General features: G+C 44.5%; 1 protein-coding gene across 1 annotated transcript in view; it reads left to right on the top strand.

Annotated features, from left to right (window-relative positions):
* The window catches only part of LOC139549655 (neutral amino acid uniporter 4-like), a 293,437-nt gene that overhangs the window by 41,999 nt on the left and 231,438 nt on the right, over window positions 1-20,000 (top strand). Inside the window, exons 15-17 of the mRNA XM_071360322.1 lie at window positions 305-403; window positions 3,636-3,650; window positions 8,227-8,381. Of these exons, the coding sequence (XP_071216423.1) occupies window positions 305-403; window positions 3,636-3,650; window positions 8,227-8,381 (269 nt within the window). The remainder of the gene's footprint in view (window positions 1-304; window positions 404-3,635; window positions 3,651-8,226; window positions 8,382-20,000) is intronic.

The following is a 20,000-nucleotide window of genomic DNA, read 5'->3' as shown; positions in this document are numbered from 1 at the left end:
TAGTGTCCCTGTTTTCCTAATGGCCTGCTCCTCCGACAGACTAATGTGTTAGTGTCCCTGTTTTCCTAATGGCCTGCTCCTCCGACAGACTAATGTGTTAGTGTCCCTGTTTTCCTAATGGCCTGCTCCTCCGACAGACTAATGTGTTAGTGTCCCTGTTTTCCTAATGGCCTGCTCCTCCGACAGACTAATGTGTTAGTGTCCCTGTTTTCCTAATGGCCTGCTCCTCCGACAGACTAATGTGTTAGTGTCCCTGTTTTCCTAATCGCCTGCTCCTCTGTCTGCTGTCGCCCCTCTCTGACAGGATTTTGGGGACCTTCAGCGTCTCCCTCTCACTTCCCCCTTGGGCAAGTTCCCCTTCTTCTTCGGAACAGCCATCTTTGCCTTCGAAGGCATCGGAGTGGTAAGTACTCTTCAACTGGGACTCCATTTGTCCAAACCTTTATGTAGTTAGTAACACCTGATTGGTTCCGGCCCTTATGTGACTGGCTCTGTATTGGCTGGTGACTGGGGCCCACGGGCCACAGCTGCAGTTGAAAGCCTTGAACACTGCATGGCTAAGAGAATGTTCAGGTCAAGGATAGCATTAGTGTTAATGTTATGTCATTGATCCAGGGTGAATAGTGAGGATGGTGAGAGCACTAACCTCATCTCACCCTCAGCGGGGATGGGAATGGTGTCCTGCAGATGAGGCTGTGTGTGTGTGTGTTTGAATGTTTCACTATGTGTGTGCCTGCTGTGGGCAGGATGATGTATGAGGTGGTACCAGGGTGTATTGACTGAGGGGCAGAGGAATGCTCACTCACCGCCACTCACCCATTAATCAGCCAACCGGTTGGCACAGGGTGATGGCCGACACATCACCATGACGACCCGACAGACAGATGACAGCCAGGCCACTCCGGATCAGAACATCTCTAGAGAGAGGGAGGAGAGGAAGAAGGAGAGAACAAAAGAGATAAGTTGAGGAGAGAATGGCCGACACCGCTCCTGCTCAGATATGGGATAGATGTCCAGGAAGAAAGAACGAATGATGGTGGATAAAGTAAAGAATGAATGAAAGTAGTTAGGCCACCTCTAACTATCCCATTCAACTTTCTTTCAGTGCCTTTCTCGCTCTCTCTCTCTCTCTCCCTCCCTGTCTCTCTCCATCTCTCTCTCTCTCTCCCTGTCTCTCTCCGTCTCTCTTTCCCTGTCTCTCTCCGTCTCTCTCTCCCTGTCTCTCTCTCCCTGTCTCTCTCTCTCTCTCTCTCTCTCTCTCTCTCTCTCTCTCTCTCTCTCTCTCTCTCTCTCTCTCCGTCTCTCTCTCTCTGGGAGTGATCCACGACCATATGGGTTCTCAGTCACCCTGACAGGGTAATTATCTGCCTGGGGATGCGATATTCACACCGATCCCCTGGGATAAGCAAAGGGAAAGGGAGAAGGCCGATTTGAAACGGGTGTCACTGGGCCAATTGGGAATAGCGTATTGGTGCCAGTAAACACATCTAAGACACATTTTGGTTAAATGCATTCAGTTGTGAAACTGACTGTGGATCTCCTTTCCTGGATCTCCAGTAGGTACTTGACTTCTGTTATCTCTGACTGGATCTCCTTTCCTGGATCTCCAGTAGGTACTTGACTTCTGTTATCTCTGACTGGATCTCCTTTCCTGGATCTCCAGTAGGTACTTGACTTCTGTTATCTCTGACTGGATCTCCTTTCCTGGATCTCCAGTAGGTACTTGACTTCTGTTATCTCTGACTGGATCTCCTTTCCTGGATCTCCAGTAGGTACTTGACTTCTGTTATCTCTGACTGGATCTCCTTTCCTGGATCTCCAGTAGGTACTTGACTTCTGTTATCTCTGACTGGATCTCCTTTCCTGGATCTCCAGTAGGTACTTGACTTCTGTTAACTCTGCCTGTGGATCTCCTTTCCTGGATCTCCAGTAGGTACTTGACTTCTGTTATCTCTGACTGGATCTCCTTTCCTGGATCTCCAGTAGGTACTTGACTTCTGTTATCTCTGCCTGTGGATCTCCTTTCCTGGATCTCCAGTAGGTACTTGACTTCTGTTATCTCTGACTGGATCTCCTTTCCTGGATCTCCAGTAGGTACTTGACTTCTGTTATCTCTGACTGGATCTCCTTTCCTGGATCTCCAGTAGGTACTTGACTTCTGTTATCTCTGACTGTGGATCTCCTTTCCTGGATCTCCAGTAGGTACTTGACTTCTGTTATCTCTGACTGTGGATCTCCTTTCCTGGATCTCCAGTAGGTACTTGACTTCTGTTATCTCTGACTGTGGATCTCCTTTCCTGGATCTCCAGTAGGTACTTGACTTCTGTTATCTCTGACTGTGGATCTCCTTTCCTGGATCTCCAGTAGGTACTTGACTTCTGTTATCTCTGACTGTGGATCTCCTTTCCTGGATCTCCAGTAGGTACTTGACTTCTGTTATCTCTGACTGTGGATCTCCTTTCCTGGATCTCCAGTAGGTATTTGACTTCTGTTAGCTCTAACTATGGTTCCTTCCAGCACTACCAACTGGGCCAAAGTGCTTTGGTGCGCTTCTCACTTACTGATATACCTTTATCTGTACATTCTCCACCTGTCTCTTCAGCACAGGGTTTATAAAGCAGAGAAGTAGTTCAGCTCCCTGCAGATACTCTTGGAGCTAACAGTAATTGTTTTGGCTAGGCCAGCGAAAGGTAGTCTGTTCGGTGTTTGCGCTTTGGACTTCAGGGTTTAAAGGAAGGTTATTCAGGGGGGTTGTGGGGGCCTATCCAAACAATCATCTAAACCCCTTTAATCCTCACCATGTCTGAAGATCTCCCTCCCTCCCCTCTGAAGGATAAACTAACAGACTGTAAGTAAATATTTTAAGACGGTAGATTGCTGCACCTTTGGATGCCTCTGCTTTTGGTTCTAGGGAGACTATAGGTAGTGCTTGGCCTCTTTCCTCTCACTCTTCCATCAAGTCCAGGGCATTTGGCAGATGGCTACAGGCCGCGGGCCAAAGTCTTTGGTGAATTTGTTCAAGTTTTCTCCTCTGGCTTCAAGGAGGAAGGGAGAGTGGGAGAGAAAAGCAGAAAAAGATAGTGTGGCACATAATAATAGTTCTAATCTTTTTAAAAGAGGGAGCACAACTTGTGGAGATTGAGACAGCCTCCCTGGTCCCCTTGAAAGGTTATTTGTATACTGTATAAATAGGCTCTTTTGTGCAGAGAGAGAGAGGGGTAGAGGGAGAGAGAGATTTCCATGGCTTTGATCTCCACTTTCCCTGAGCTTTGCTTTCTACTTGAAAGGAGAAGGCGTTGCTACTTATTTGTGTGGTCACTCTACAGTAGATCCACTGTGCACCAAGAGATCAGTTGCTAGGGATCTACTCCTCTGATTTACACAATAGTGCTCTGGGATCCTCTGGGGATCTTTTTTTTTTCTTCTTCAGAAAGCCACTCTGCAGAGAGAGAAAGAGAGAAGGACATTTTAAACTAGATCTGTTAAAGGAGAAGTTCTCTCTCTCTCTCACCGCTTCCCCTCCTTCCCTCTTTTCTAAGAGCAACGCTGACCTAGTAAGTGCAGCTGGCAAAACAACGTTCCTGTGACTTGTTTTCACCTGGTTTTGGTGTCTTTCTATTTAAGGGTAGCTCTAGTCTCTCCCTATGAAGGCCTGCTACAGACACTCTTCTTTTGAACTAAAATTCGGTGGCTGAAACTTCAGCTGGCCAGCCTGATCGATTGAAATTCATGAATGAGAAATGTAGCAGAAGTCATAAATATTGCAATGAGGGATGGGGATTCTGCTCCTGCCTCAAACCCGGTTTTTATTGGGCTAGGGGTTTCTTAAAGGCTCTCTGGGGTGTGTAGGCTGACTGTAATGTTAATACATACCCCATGCTTGGCTCCTCTACCCAGCGCTGTCTGCCTCTCTGCCCAGGAGGTGAGCTCTGCAGTGGGCTGATAGAACGTCTTGCTCACTGATAAGAGTTCCTCTAAGGCCCAAGGCCAAGTTTGGAGAGTGTTGAAACCACTGGCACACTCGTATGTATGCACACACACATATAGACACACACAGGTGTTCTTACTAATATAGACTCTTACTTATCGATTTTCATGCACACACACTGTCTGTTCAGTGATTTTCATGGACACACACTGTCTGTTCAGTAATATTCATGGACACACACTGTCTGTTCAGTGATTTTCATGGACACACACTGTCTGTTCAGTGATATTCATGGACACACACTGTCTGTTCAGTGATATTCATGGACACACACTGTCTGTTCAGTGATTTTCATGGACACACACTGTCTGTTCAGTGATATTCATGGACACACACTGTCTGTTCAGTGATATTCATGGACACACACTGTCTGTTCAGTGATTTTCATGGACACACACTGTCTGTTCAGTGATACTCATGGACACACACTGTCTATTCAGTAATATTCATGGACACACACTGTCTGTTCAGTGATATTCATGGACACACACTGTCTATTCAGTGATATTCATGGACACACTGTCTGTTCAGTGATATTCATGGACACACACTGTCCATTCAGTGATATTCATGGACACACTGTCTATTCAGTGATATTCATGGACACACACTGTCTATTCAGTGATATTCATGGACACACACTGTCTATTCAGTGATATTCATGGACACACACTGTCTATTCAGTGATATTCATGGACACACACTGTCTGTTCAGTGATATTCATGGACACACACTGTCTGTTCAGTGATATTCATGGACACACACTGTCTATTCAGTGATATTCATGGACACACACTGTCTGTTCAGTGATATTCATGGACACACACTGTCTGTTCAGTGATATTCATGGACACACACTGTCTGTTCAGTGATATTCATGGACACACACTGTCTATTCAGTGATATTCATGGACACACACTGTCTGTTCAGTGATATTCATGGACATGACATATGTACACAAGGACATCCCAAGCTCATTTTGACATGTATGCATAAAAAACAAACATTCATGGAATTCCCATTTACACCCACACCTCTCCCAATTTACACCCACACACTTTGTCTCTGTCACACTCTTTTCCCACTCTGCCTCTGTCCAGAGTGGTGTATGAACAGATCCACAGCCTCATTGTGTGGGCGCACACACACACACAGGGCTATAGTGGGCTGACTTGGCAGGTCTGGCGCTTTACTCTGGCCCAAGACTTAGTAGTAGAATGAATCTGCTTAGGGTGATGTAATATCATACAGCTGTAATAGGATGTTCAGGGTGATGTAATATCATACAGCTGTAATAGGATGTTCAGGGTGATGTACTATCATACAGCTGTAATAGGATGTTCAGGGTGATGTAATATCATACAGCTGTAATAGGATGTTCAGGGTGATGTAATATCATACAGCTGTAATAGGATGTTCAGGGGGATGTAATATCATACAGCTGTAATAGGATGTTCAGGGTGATGTACTATCATACAGCTGTAATAGGATGTTCAGGGTGATGTAATATCATACAGCTGTAATAGGATGTTCAGGGTGATGTAATATCATACAGCTGTAATAGGATGTTCAGGGTTATGTAATTTCATACAGCTGTAATAGGATGTTCAGGGTGATGTAATATCATACAGCTGTAACAGGATGTTCAGGGTGATGTAATATCATACAGCTGTAATAGGATGTTCAGGGTGATGTAATATCATACAGCTGTAACAGGATGTTCAGGGTGATGTAATATCATACAGCTGTAATAGGATGTTCAGGGTGATGTAATATCATACAGCTGTAATAGGATGTAAAGTGATCATGTTCGTGTCTCATTGGTAGCATGGACGTTTGACCTCTTCTCTCATTACAAGGGGATTGTGGGCAACCAGAGGTCAGCAGTAGTAAGTTGAGTTCTCAACCGTTTTGGCATGAACACAAAATGGCTGTTGGGTTGCTGTGGTGAGAGAAAGACGACACAATGACTCAGGTGATTAGCTTAAAGCTGCTACTCTTGCCAGATGATTTGTTGCAAGGATCTGTTGGCGGTAGGCGATTGTCTGAGAGGTAACAGCTGGCTAGGCCTCCCTTCTCCACCGACAATCCCATATTGCCCTCTTCATTGCCTTAATACTAAATTGCTGTCAATTAACATTTTAATTGAGGACAAATTAGTTGGATATATCAACTGTCATAATGACTGCAGGCAGAGAGAGGCTGTTCTTTAGAGTTATTATGTGTGACTGCATATTATCCGCTTGAGTGATAAGGTAGTGGCGAGCGAGCGTGTCTAACCGAAGGGGAGAGGGGGGCTGATGAACGTGATTCAACCTCAGCCAGCGTTGTGTCGGACGGACACCTTGAGAAATAAATTACTTCTCACTTTGATATTCACGGTCAAGAACACATATTTGGGGGGATTAATGATGATTATGAATTTATCACTTTGATGAACTTCAAATAGTTTAGTCTCCTCATTCAATCTTTTGTCTTTCAATATCTGACCTTGTCTCAATGTTCTTCCTTCAATTTTCTCTTTCCATCAGCCTCGCTTTCTTGTTTTCTCACTCTCTCGATTTCTCTCTCTCGCTCGATTTCTCTCTCTCTCTCTCTCTCTCTCTCTCTCTCTCTCTCTCTCTCTCTCTCTCTCTCGATTTCTCTCTCTCTCGATTTCTCTCTCTCGATGTCTCTCTCTCGATGTCTCTCTCTTTTCTCTTTCTGCTTCTCATTTGCATCATTGTCTTTACTTCTTTGGTGTCTTCCCACCTTTCTCTCTGTCTCTGTCTCCATCCCTCAGTCTCTCTCTCTCTGTCCCTCTCTCCATCCATCCATCCCTCCCTCTCTCCTCAGTCCACATCTATCTCTGTATGTGTCTGCTCCTCTCTCAGTAGTGGGCTGTGCCCCAGGCCAAGAGGTCAGTGTTATTAGCTTGTTAACTGAACCACCTGTTGTTCTCAGCCCAATGCTGCCATCTCACACACCCTGCTTGATGTGGCGGTAAGAAGGCAGGCGCTCCTGGCACGGTGGCTTTGGTCTGGTCTCTTAGATCCCTGGAGTTTTGGCATGTTACTTGTCTGGCTCTGAAGCAACTCCCTCGCTGTTGGAGTCTTGGCTGGCTGGCCCTGTTACAGAGTTTGTGTGGTTCGAAAGTAAAGTGTATTTTAGACGTTTTGTTGTGAGTGAGGCAAGGTTCTTGGACAGGTAGCCAAACAGGAGAGGCCCTTTCCAACGTTTTATTGTGATTTAGATGTGTCCACTTACTTTGACACAAAAAGCTATGTTCCTGTTGGCTGCCTGCTTTCATACATTACAGTCTAATAGTGTTTTGTATGCATAGTCAGTGCATCAGAGACCAGGTCGTTGAAGTGTTCACTATCCCTCTGTGTCTGTTGTTGGTGCTGCAATTCTTTTCATTTCGCTGCCAGACGAGGTCATTAATCACCAAGTCAAACAGCAGTCAGACAAGACATCAGTCGCATCAGGAAGAGAGGTAACAAGCCCCTGTCAAGAACTGATCAGTCACCACCAAGAAGGGAAGAGGAAAATAAAAAACTAAGGAACAAGCGAAGACGGGAAAGGAAAATACATCTGTTCATTGAATATGTATGTGACTTTGCCAGCCAGGTCTAAACCTGTATAAATGAAACTGTTGTTTAGCCAAATTAGAAAGCATCCATATTTTCTGGAGGGGAGAGGGAATGAAAGAAAGAGAAAGGTGCAAGTGTCTGGGGATCTCATTATACCACTGTTCCTATACGTGGAGGTTTGGTGATGAATGGCGATCATTAATTCCTCTGCCCAGATCGAGAGGCGTTCCTCGGGACAGAGAGCGGAGAGCAATTCCTCAGTCTGTGTGTGGTACTTAGCAGTGATAATGTGCCCTGCCACACGACATGCAATATCCCCACAGGGTACTAGCCAAACATCAGCATCCAACTGTCTTCATCCCCAGCAAAAGTCTGATCTCTCCCAAAACCGAGAGCTTGGTAAACGTCTGGTGCTAACGTAGGTCACCATGTATAAAGTATATCAGAGACTAGTCCTCCTAGCTGCTCTGTTATCATTCTCTATTCCAAGGTGTTTTTATTCAATAGAAGACTGATGCTTTTAATCTTTTCATGGCTTTTTCAGATCTCAATACTTAGTTTATTTGGTGCAGTGTTTCCAACCTTTTATTCAATATAGTAATGGATTGGTATTTTATTGCTTTTGTTATACAGCATTCCTGACAATTTGTGTGTGTGTGGGGAGAACCAGATGAAGGAACCGAAGAGATTCCCCGCGGCTCTAAACATCGGGATGGGCATCACCATCGTCCTCTACGTTGTCTTGGCAACGCTGGGCTACCTCCACTTTGGTGACGACGTCAAAGGAAGCAAAACCCTTAACCTTCCTCATAACGCATGGTAAGCACCATCATAAACAGGAACATGGTGTATAAGCTTACTGGGGGGGAGAGCGAGAACTAATCCAATTCCATAATGCTGTGGGACACGGTGTCTGTTAGTGGAAGCGGTATAGGTGGCTGGCATTTAAATGAGCCCGTTGTAAAGAGAGCTATAAACAAATTGACCTGCTCTGCTTCCGAGTAAAAGGTTTCTCTGATGCTGTAGAATACAGAGAGGTTAGGGCAGCCATTTCACTAGTATGGAGCGGTGCTGACATGGTGAAGGTATTAAGTGGGGTTATACTTTTTATTTGTGTGTTTGTGGGGCGCTATTTTCAAACCCCACTGAACCTCTGTAATCCAAAGGTTGGCAATGCTAACAATTACATGTAGAATCCAATAGCAAATGCTAACAAGCGCAATGTGAAAATGTTATGCAGTCTATGACAAACTATTTGCTGGATAGACATCCCCCCCAAAATATGTTACTCACAGTTTTCTACACTCACAAACCTATATTGGACAGCAAGTATCTTGATTCAGGAGGGGGTTCTCTTCTATTACCAAGAAAAGCTTGTTTTTAGAAGAAGCTAACCACTTAGCTAGATAACTAGCTACTAAATTAGCAAACCAAATGCCAAACTGAAGAGCATTTAGCACATTTTAGACAGTTAATAGTTATGAGATATCTAGTTGGCAAACATTTTAAAGGCTCTGGTCTCTCGTTGGTTGTGTGCTTGGAAACAAAGACCACATGACTGGGGACTACTGGTAAGCATTAATATTGTAAATAATGTGATAGGTGAAATGAAGAGCGCGATCTACTTTATCTCCTAATGTATTGTACAAGTTGACTGCATGTACAGTGCCTTCTGAAAGTATTCAGACCCCTTGACTTTTTCCATGTTTTGTTAGGTTACAGCCTTATTCTAAAATTGATTATATAGTTTTTCCCCCTCAGCAATCTACACACAATACCCCATAATGACAGGTTTTTGCTAATTTATAAAAAATATATTAATTATGACATTTACATACGTTTTCAGACCCTTTACGCAGTACTTTGTTGAAGCACCTTTGGCAGTGATTACAGCCTCGAGGCTTCTTGGGTATGACGCTACAAGCTTGACACACCTGTATTTGGGGAGTTTCTCCCATTCTTCTCTGCAGGTCCTCTCAAGCTATGTCAGGTTGGATGGGGAGCGTTGCTGCACAGCTATTTTCAGGTCTTCCCAGAGATATTCGTTTGGGTTCAAGTCCAGGCTCTGGCTGGGCCACTCAAGGACATTCAGAGACTTGTCCCCAAGCCACTCCTGCATTGTCTTGGCTGTGTGTTTAGGGTCATTGTCCTGTTGGAAGATGAACCTTTGCCCCAGTTTGAGGTTTTGAGCGCTCTGATCTCTCTGTACTTTGCTCCGTTCATCTTTTCTTCGATCCTGACTAGTCTCCCAGTCCCTGCCGCTGAAAAACATCCCCATAGCATGATGCTGCACCCACCAAGCTTCACCGTAGGGATGGTGCCAGGTTTCTTACAGACGTGATGCTTGACATTCAGTCCAAAGAGTTGAATCTTGGTTTCATCAGACCAGATAATCTTGTTTCTGATGGTCTGAGAGTCTTTAGGTGCCTTTTTGTAAACTCCAAGAGGGCTTTCATGTGCCTTTTACTGAGGAGTAGCTTCAGTCTGGCCATTCTACCATCATGGCCTGATTGGTGGAGTGCTGCAGAGATGGTTGTCCTTCTGGAAGGTACTCCCATCTCCACAGAGGAACTCTAGAGCTCTGTCAGAGTGACCATTGGGATCTTGGTCACCTCCCTGACCAAGGCCCTTCTCCCCCGATTGCTCAGTTTGGCTGGCGGCCAGCTCTAGGAAGAGTCTTGGTGGTTCCAAACTTATTCCATTTAAGAATGATGGAGGCCGCTGCGCTGTGTTCTTGTTGACCTTCAATGTTGCAAACGTTTTTTGGTAACCTTCACCAGATCTTTGCCTCGACAAAATCCTCTCGGAGCTCTATGGACAATTTCTTTGAACTCGTGGCTTGGTTTTTGCTCTGACATGCACTGTCAACTGTGGAACCTGATATAGACAGGTGTGTGGCTTTCCATATCAGGTCCAATCAATTGAATTTACCACCGGTGGACTCCAATCAAGTTGTAGAAACATTTCAAGGATAATCAATGAAATAGGATGCACCTGAGATCATTTTTGAGGGTCATAGCAAATAATCTGAATACTTATGTAAATAAGGTATTTCTTTTTTAGAATTTATTTGCCAAAATGTCTTAACCTGTTTTCGCTTTGTCGTTATGGGTCTGCGCACCGGCAACCTCACCCCGCCCACTCCTGGTGGCTTTCTGTCTGACTCCCACCCGCTACTGCAAGAACTTGTCCCGGACCCAACCGTGGTCCCGCAATATCATTTTAGGTGTATGTTACACAACTCACTTGCCAGCCAGGGTCCCAGCAATTTTGTGCCCTATAGGCAATATCAAAATTGTTTTGAATGGTCATCCAACTCGGAATTCCAAGTCGTAAACTCAGGCATCTTTCTAGAGCTCTGACTTTTTGACCTGAAGATCACTGACGTCGTGATTTGACCTCGTTGACCATCAGATGCAGGTACCATCAGTACAGTAAAATAAAAAAGTGAATTATTTCAATTCATGCTCCACAGTGCCTCACAACTGATCTATTTTGTTATCAAAGCTCGAGTTTTGAAATATAATATGGTCTGATTAACAATATTGCCAGGCCAATCATATAGCCAATATGCTGTGATAATGTATTAGGCCTACTGCCCTAACCTCATTCCTACAAAACTATTTGTGTGAGGTTAATGTAAAATCTGAGCAGTAGATCTCAGCTTGCTTTTTGACTGTGAAAGTGATCTTGACTCAGAAATGGTTGGTGACCACTGTATTATAATATATATTTTTTGTATCTCAAAATCATTGTATTGTGTTTAACCTTAAAAATCTAAATTAAAATTGTTCAAATCTAAAAGATAAAATTCAACCAGAGAGCGTCGTTAGATAATGGGAAAAGGCCGCAGTTGACCGTTGCACTTGAATCATTCCCATGGTGAATGGCTTGGCCCTCTACGCTATGAAACCAAACACTATTGCAGATATTTTGATATTACCGGCAGCAATTGATATGGTGAAAACAATGTGTGGGGATGTAGAGGCACAGAAACTCACATCAATACCTTTGTCATATAACACTGTTAAACAAATAATTCATGCTATTGCTAGCAATCGAGAGGAAACTCGTACTGAACAACTCAAACTCCTCAGCTCATGCTCTCCAAATGGGTGTTAGCTGTGCGGGCCGAGATGCCCATGCATTGACTTTTGTTCGCTATACTGTACATGTCAGGGTATGCTATTCACGATGACATATTGTTCTGTCTCACGATTCCCGAGCATGAAACTGCTTAGGGGATGTTCAGTGGGCTGCGTGGCTATATTGATGAAAAACACATTCCATAGGAGATGTTCAGTGTGCTGCATGGCTATATTGATGAAAAACACATTCCATAGGAGATGTTCAGTGGGCTGCGTGGCTATATTGATGAAAAACACATTCCATAGGAGATGTTCAGTGTGCTGCGTGGCTATATTGATGAAAAACACATTCCATAGGAGATGTTCAGTGTGCTGCGTGGCTATATTGATGAAAAACACATTCCATAGGAGATGTTCAGTGGGCTGCGTGGCTATATTGATGAAAAACACATTCCATAGGAGATGTTCAGTGGGCTGCGTGGCTATATTGATGAAAAACACATTCCATAGGAGATGTTCAGTGTGCTGCGTGGCTATATTGATGAAAAACACATTCCATAGGAGATGTTCAGTGTGCTGCGTGGCTATATTGATGAAAAACACATTCCATAGGAGATGTTCAGTGGGCTGCGTGGCTATATTGATGAAAAACACATTCCATAGGAGATGTTCAGTGGGCTGCGTGGCTATATTGATGAAAAACACATTCCATAGGAGATGTTCAGTAGGCTGCGTGGCTATATTGATGAAAAACACATTCCATAGGAGATGTTCAGTGGGCTGCGTGGCTATATTGATGAAAAACACATTCCATGGTGGGCTTGTGCATAGATGGTGTTCCATCTATGGAGGGCAGGCCTCTGCACTCTAGGTCCCACACGAGTGATGACTGCTCACCTCCAACGCTTAGAAGAGCACTTTGGGAACTACTTCCCAATCCATTTGACTGTGATCCTGGCTCAGTTGAAATGCCTGTAAGTAAAATTGAACAATTGATCGAGCTGTAATGTGACTGAATGCATTCACGGGTCACTGCGAAGGAGTTTTGGTTCCTGACTCAAAGGCAAAACCCTGCCGTCTCCCTCTGAGCATTAATTCCACATTCAAAACAACTGAGAACTCTCAACTGGAAACTGGGAAATCTCCGACTTCAGTGCGTTCAAGACAACTGGGAACTCGAAAAGAAAACGAGCTCTGACTGGGGAGAAAAAAAGTTTGGAGTGGTTATCCAACTCGGAATTCCAACTCAGGAACTCTGGCATCTTTCTAGAGCTCCGACTTTCCGACCTGAAGATCACTCACGTCATGATTTGACCTCGTATTTTTCAGAATTCCAAGTAATGGTACCCTTCGCCAGCTCATATGTGTGAAGCTGGGTTCAGTGCTCCCGTCTGTATTAAAACAAAATATTGTCTGTTAATTACATAATTGTTTTCACATGGCTGGGGTCGCAAGAATTTTGAGATATCAAAATGGGGTCGTGGGTCAAAAGGGTTTGTACTAGGGGTCGATCGATTAATTAGCATGGCCGATTAACTAGGGCCGATTTTCAAGTTTTCATAACAATCGGTAATCGGCCTTTTTGGATGCCGATTATGGCCGATTACATTGCAATCCACGTGGAGACTGCGTGGCAGGCTGACCACCTGTTACGCGAGTGGAGCGCCAAAAGGACCTTGTGGCTGCAAGGAGCCAAGGTAAGTTGCTAGCTAGCATTAAACTTATCTTATAAAAACAATCAATCTTCACATAATCACTAGTTAACTACATATGGTTGATGATATTACTAGGTTAACTAGCTTGTCCTGCGTTGCATATAATCAATGCGGTGCCTGTTAATTTATCATCGAATCACAGCCTACTTCAACTTCGTCAAACGGGTGATGATTTAACAAAAGTGCATTGCCGAAAAAAGCACAATCTTTGCACAAATGTACCTGACCATAAACATCAATGCCTTTCTTAAAATCAATACACAGAAGTATATTTAGAAGTATATTTAGCATATTTAGTTAAAAGAAATTCATGTTAGCAGGCAATATTAACTATGGAAATTGTGTCTCTTCTCTTGCGTTCAGTGCAAACAGAGTCAGGGTATATACAACAGTTTGGGCCGCCTGGCTCGTTGAAAACTGTGTGAAGACCGAATTTTACATGATTATGACATAACATTGAAGGTTGTGCAATGTAACAGCAATATTTAGACTTAGGGTTACCACCCGTTCGATAAAATACGGAACGGTTCCGTATTTCACTGAAAGAATAAACGTTTTGTTTTCGAAATGATAGTGTCCGGATTTTACCATATTAATGACCAATGGCTCGTATTTCTGTGTTTATTATATTATAATTCAGTCTGATTTGATAGAGCAGTCTGACTGAGCGGTGGTAGGCAGCAGCAGGCTCGTAAGCATTCATTCAAACAGCACTTTACTGCGTTTTCAAGCAACTCTTAGCAATGCTTGATGCACTGCACTGTTTATGACATCAAGCCTATCAATTCCCGAGATTAGGCTGGCAATAATAAAAAGTGCCTATAAGAACATCCAATAGACAAAGGTATATGAAATACAAATGGTACAGAGAGAAATAGTCGACGCGTCATAATTCCTGTAATAACTACAACCTAAAACTTCTTAACTGGGAATATTGAAGAACTGGGAATATTGAACCACCAGCTTTCATATGTTCTCATGTTCTGAGCAAGGAACTTAAACATGATCTTTTTTACATGGCACATATTGCACTTTTACTTTCTTCTCCAACACTGTGTTTTTGCATTAATTAAACCAAATTGAACATGTTTCATTATTTATTTGAGACCTAATAGATTTTATTTATGTATTATATGAAGTTAAAATAAAAGTGTTCATTCAGTATTGTCATTATTACAAATATATATATAAAAATCAGCCGATTTAATCGGTATCGGCTTTTTTTGGTCCTCCAATAATCGGTATCGGCATTGAAAAATCATAATCATTGAAAAATCATAATCGGTCGACCTCTAGTTTGTACCCTGAACTATAGCCTACTCTGTTTAATTGAGACGACACACTCCTGATCTTGCATGTATGGCTACTGAACTTGAAGTAGCAGGAATGATGAGAGCGGACTTTTGCAGTTTCTCTTGAGCCACATTTTGTATATAGGATATAGCCCACCTTTTTAGGAGGACGATTTGCAGGCAGAGACAAATAAATGAGTAATCGATATTTATTGAAAATGAAAAGGCACACCGCTCGCTCACCATGGTAGTCTATGTGCACGTTGTGCCTTTTCAATGATGATAAATGTTTTTGATTGCACCTCAACTCGTGTTGGTTGAGTACCCTCCTCTTCTCAATATTTATTTACAGACACTGTAGTAAACCTTGGAAAGATAACTGGCTGGTGATTCTCCGCCCATGCATGCCTACTCTATTATATTGTCACAACACATAAAGGGTGCACTTTACCTCGCTCTCCCAACTAGGAGAGGAGAGGTAGGCTACTAAACTTGAAGCAGTGAATTCTGAGATTCTGTGAATAATGAGACAAATATGTGCTATTAATAAAATAGGTAGGTCTGGGCTAACGCATGCAAAGCTTAAAGACAACCGTTTTCAAATAATCTACGGGACCGAAACGATAATTAATCCCAAAGTTTTCTGTCTGACCGCCTGCTCCCAATCGCAGTCTGTCAGGATCATAGGTCTTCTATATGACTGTGTGTATGGCCCAGTGTAACATGCCCAGACGAGGTATGCTGTGGTGAAGCCATGGTGACGTTTGTCACTCGGGAAGCGAGGAAGGTCTCATTTAATAAATCAGCCCAAATGTAATTAGACTGAGGGGAGACTAGCGTTACATCTTTCAGGTGATTGATGACTGCACATTTCATTATCCTTCATGTTTGATAAATGCAGCTTCATCAAGTGCCAGCCAGACCTCTCTCTTTCTCACACACACACAGTTTTGTATTGCTATCCTTGTGGGGACCAAAGAATTGATTCCCATCCAAAATCCTAATTTCCCCAACCCTAAATCTAAGCCTTAACCATAATCCTAACCTTAACCATAAACCCTAACCCTAAAACTATACCTAACCCTAACTCTTAACCCTACTCCTAACCCTAATTGTAACCCTAAACCTAACCCCTAACCCTAAAATAGCCTTTTTCCTTGTGAGGACCGGCAAAATGTCCCCAATTTTCCTTGTTTTACTATCCTTGTAAGGACCCCTGGTCCCCACAAGGATAGTTAAACAAAAACACAGGCACGCACACACACATGCAAGGGCGTAGGCACACACACACACGCAAGAGCACAGAAACACATGCAAGCACACAAACACTAGCATCCAAGTACATTCACCCTCACCTTGGCGTGAACTTGCGACAGCTTTTGTAAAGATGATATTTGCGAAAATGCTCATGCCCCCCAAGATGCCCCATGTCTGCATAAAAATGATGAGTATGAGATTCTCCATTTTTCACTGGCAAGACAAATTGTATCTGTATCCCACTGTAAAGAGAGGGAGAAAGTGGTAAGAGAGAAGACTACCCACTGGGCACAGATGTCATTTCAACATCTAGTTTTGATTTACATTTGGTTGAGTTGCCAACTAACGTGAATTCAACATGAAATCAACACAAAATGTCATTGGATTTATGTTAAAAGTTTGGTGAAAAAATACAAAATTCCTTTTAATTACTTTTTGCAAATACAATCAGTTTTCCACATTAATTCAACATTATAACAGATTTTCTTTTGATGACGTGGGAAGTGGAAATGTAGTGCATGGATCATATCTGCGGGTCCCAGATAACTAGCTGCCATTGCTTGCATGCATGCTGAACAGGAGCCAAGATGGAGAGGCTTTTCAGTGGCGGCCACTGGAGAAACACAATGGAGCATGCAACTGGCGTTAAGAGTGGCTCTGCTGCTTGTCTATTCCCCATGCAGAAATGATGAGCTCCTGCCCTCAGTCTGGTGTATACCACGAGTCTCTCGCTCTGGCCAATGCAGTGGGTGATATTACCTCTCCCCTTCCTCCTCGCTCCATTTTGTCTTCATCCTCGCTCCATTTTGTCTTCCGCCTCACTCCATTTTGTCTTCCTCCTCGCTCCATTTTGTCTTCCTCCTCGCTCCATTTTGTCTTCCGCCTCACTCCATTTTGTCTTCCTCCTCGCTCCATTTTGTCTTCCTCCTCGCTCCATTTTGTCTTCCTCCTCTCTCCATTTTGTCTTCCTCCTCTCTCCATTTTGTCTTCCTCCTCTCTCCCCTTCCTCCTTGCTCCATTTTGTCTTCCTCCTCCCTTCCTCCTCGCTCCATTTTGTCTTCCTCCTCTCTCCATGTTGTCTCCCTCCTCCCTCCCTTCTTCCTTGCTCCATTTTGTCTTCCTCCTCACTCCATTTTGTCTTCCTCCTCTATCCCCTTCATCCTCGCTCCATTTTGTCTTCCTCCTCTCTCCCCTTCCTCCTCGTTCCATTTTGTCTTCCTCCTCTCTTCCTTCCTCCTCGCTACATTTTGTCTTCCTCCTCGCTCCATTTTGTCTTCCTCCTCTCTCCCATCTTCCTCACTCCATTTTGTCTTCCTCCTCTCTCCCATCTTCCTCACTCCATTTTGTCTTCCTCCTCTCTCCCATCTTCCTCACTCACATTTTGTCTTACATTTACATTTACATTTAAGTCATTTAGCAGACGCTCTTATCCAGAGCGACTTACAAATTGGTGCATTCACCTTATGATATCCAGTGGAACAACCACTTTACAATAGTGCATCTAACTCTTTTAAGGGGGGGGGGGGGGGGGGGGGGTTAGGGGGGGGGGGGGGTCTTCCTCCTCCCTTCCTCCTCGCTACATTTTGTCTTCCTCCTCTCCATTTTGTCTTCCTCCTCTCCCCTTCCTCCTCGCTACATTTTGTCTTCCTCCTCCCTTCCTCCTCACTCCATTTTGTCTTCCTCCTCTCTCCATGGTGTCTCCCTCCTCCCTCCCTTCTTCCTCGCTCCATTTTTGTCTTCCTCCTCACTCCATTTTGTCTTCCTCCTCTCTTCCTTCGTCCTCGCTCCATTTTGTCTTCCTCCTCTCTCTATTTTGTCTTCCTCCTCTTTTCCCTTCCTGCTCGCTCCAATTTGTCTTCCTGCTCTCTCCCCTTCCTCCTCGCTCCATTTTGTCTTCATCCTCGCTCCATTTTGTCTTCCTCCTCTCTCCCCTTCCTCCTCGCTCCATTTTGTCTTCCTCCTCTCTCCATTTTGTCTTCCTCCTCTCTCCCCTTCCTCCTCGCTCCATTTTGTCTTCATCCTCGCTCCATTTTGTCTTCCTCCTCTCTCCCCTTCCTCCTCGCTCCATTTTGTCTTCCTCCTCTCTCCATTTTGTCTTCCTCCTCTCTCCCCTTCCTCCTCGCTCCATTTTGTCTTCCTTCTCTCTCCCCTTCCTCCTCGCTTCATTTTGTCTTCCTCCTCTCTCCATTTTGTCTTCCTCCTCTCTCCCCTTCCTCCTCGCTCCATTTTGTCTTCCTTCTCTCTCCCCTTCCTCCTCTCCATTTTGTCTTCCTCCTCGCTCCATTTTGTCTTCCTCCTCTCTCCATTTTGTCTTCCTCCTCTCCCCTTCCTCCTTGCTCCATTTTGTCTTCCTCCTCCCTTCCTCCTCGCTCCATGTTGTCTCCCTCCTCCCTCCCTTCTTCCTTGCTCCATTTTGTCTTCCTCCTCTCTCCATTTTGTCTTCCTCCTCACTCCATTTTGTCTTCCTCCTCTATCCCCTTCCTCCTCGCTCCATTTTGTCTTCCTCCTCTCTCCCCTTCCTCCTCGTTCCATTTTGTCTTCCTCCTCTCTTCCTTCCTCCTCGCTCCATTTTGTCTTCCTCCTCGCTCCATTTTGTCTTCCTCCTCTCTCCCATCTTCCTCACTCCATTTTGTCTTCCTCCTCTCTCCCATCTTCCTCACTCCATTTTGTCTTACATTTACATTTAAGTCATTTAGCAGACGCTCTTATCCAGAGCGACTTACAAATTGGTGCATTCACCTTATGATATCCAGTGGAACAACCAATTTACAATAGTGCATCTAACTCTTTTAAGGGGGGGGAGGGTTAGGGAGGGGGGGGGGGTCTTCCTCCTCCCTTCCTCCTCGCTACATTTTGTCTTCCTCCTCTCCATTTTGTCTTCCTCCTCTCCCCTTCCTCCTCGCTACATTTTGTCTTCCTCCTCCCTTCCTCCTCACTCCATTTTGTCTTCCTCCTCTCTCCATGGTGTCTCCCTCCTCCCTCCCTTCTTCCTCGCTCCATTTTTGTCTTCCTCCTCACTCCATTTTGTCTTCCTCCTCTCTTCCTTCGTCCTCGCTCCATTTTGTCTTCCTCCTCTCTCTATTTTGTCTTCCTCCTCTTTTCCCTTCCTGCTCGCTCCAATTTGTCTTCCTGCTCTCTCCCCTTCCTCCTCGCTCCATTTTGTCTTCATCCTCGCTCCATTTTGTCTTCCTCCTCTCTCCCCTTCCTCCTCGCTCCATTTTGTCTTCCTCCTCTCTCCCCTTCCTGCTCGCTCCAATTTGTCTTCCTGCTCTCTCCCCTTCCTCCTCGCTCCATTTTGTCTTCATCCTCGCTCCATTTTGTCTTCCTCCTCTCTCCCCTTCCTCCTCGCTCCATTTTGTCTTCCTCCTCTCTCTATTTTGTCTTCCTCCTCTTTTCCCTTCCTGCTCGCTCCAATTTGTCTTCCTGCTCTCTCCCCTTCCTCCTCGCTCCATTTTGTCTTCCTCCTCTCTTCATTTTGTCTTCCTCCTCTCTCCCCTTCCTCCTCGCTCCATTTTGTCTTCCTCCTCTCTCCCTTCCTCCTTGCTCCATTTTGTCTCCCTCCTCTCTCCCTTCCTCCTCGCTCCATTTTGTCTTCCTCCTCTCTCCCCTTCCACCTCGCTCCATTTTGTCTTCCTCCTCTCTCCCCTTCCACCTCGCTCCATTTTGTCTTCCTCCTCTCTCCCCTTCCTCCTCGCTCCATTGTGTCTTCCTCCTCTCTGCCTTTTGTCTCATATTTAAGGGTTGTTTGCTGTCTTCTCCCCCACTCCCTGTACCCTCATAGTATGAGTTGCTATCCTCCATCCTCTCGGGCTCCTGGCTAGTAGGGACTTACACCATTGCCACTTGTCTTGTTCCCCCTTTCTCTCACTGTCTCTGTCATTGTGTCTCATTCACCCAACCATTCCCTCACAGCTCAGCACACAGTATAAACTCTCCTCCCAGGTCTCCACTGTACTTTCCTTCCTCAATTTTCTTCCTCAATGGGCCTGTACTTGGCACTATTACCTCCTCTTTTTCCCTAATGACCTATTCTCCCTGTCCCTTCTTACCCTCTGCTGGGTTGCTGCCAGTGGGCCTTGTCTGTTG

This window comes from Salvelinus alpinus, chromosome 22, assembly GCF_045679555.1.
Source record: "Salvelinus alpinus chromosome 22, SLU_Salpinus.1, whole genome shotgun sequence".
Lineage (NCBI taxonomy): Eukaryota > Metazoa > Chordata > Actinopteri > Salmoniformes > Salmonidae > Salvelinus > Salvelinus alpinus.
The sequence above is the reverse complement of the archived record's forward strand: the minus strand, read 5'-3'. Positions and strand labels throughout refer to the sequence as shown.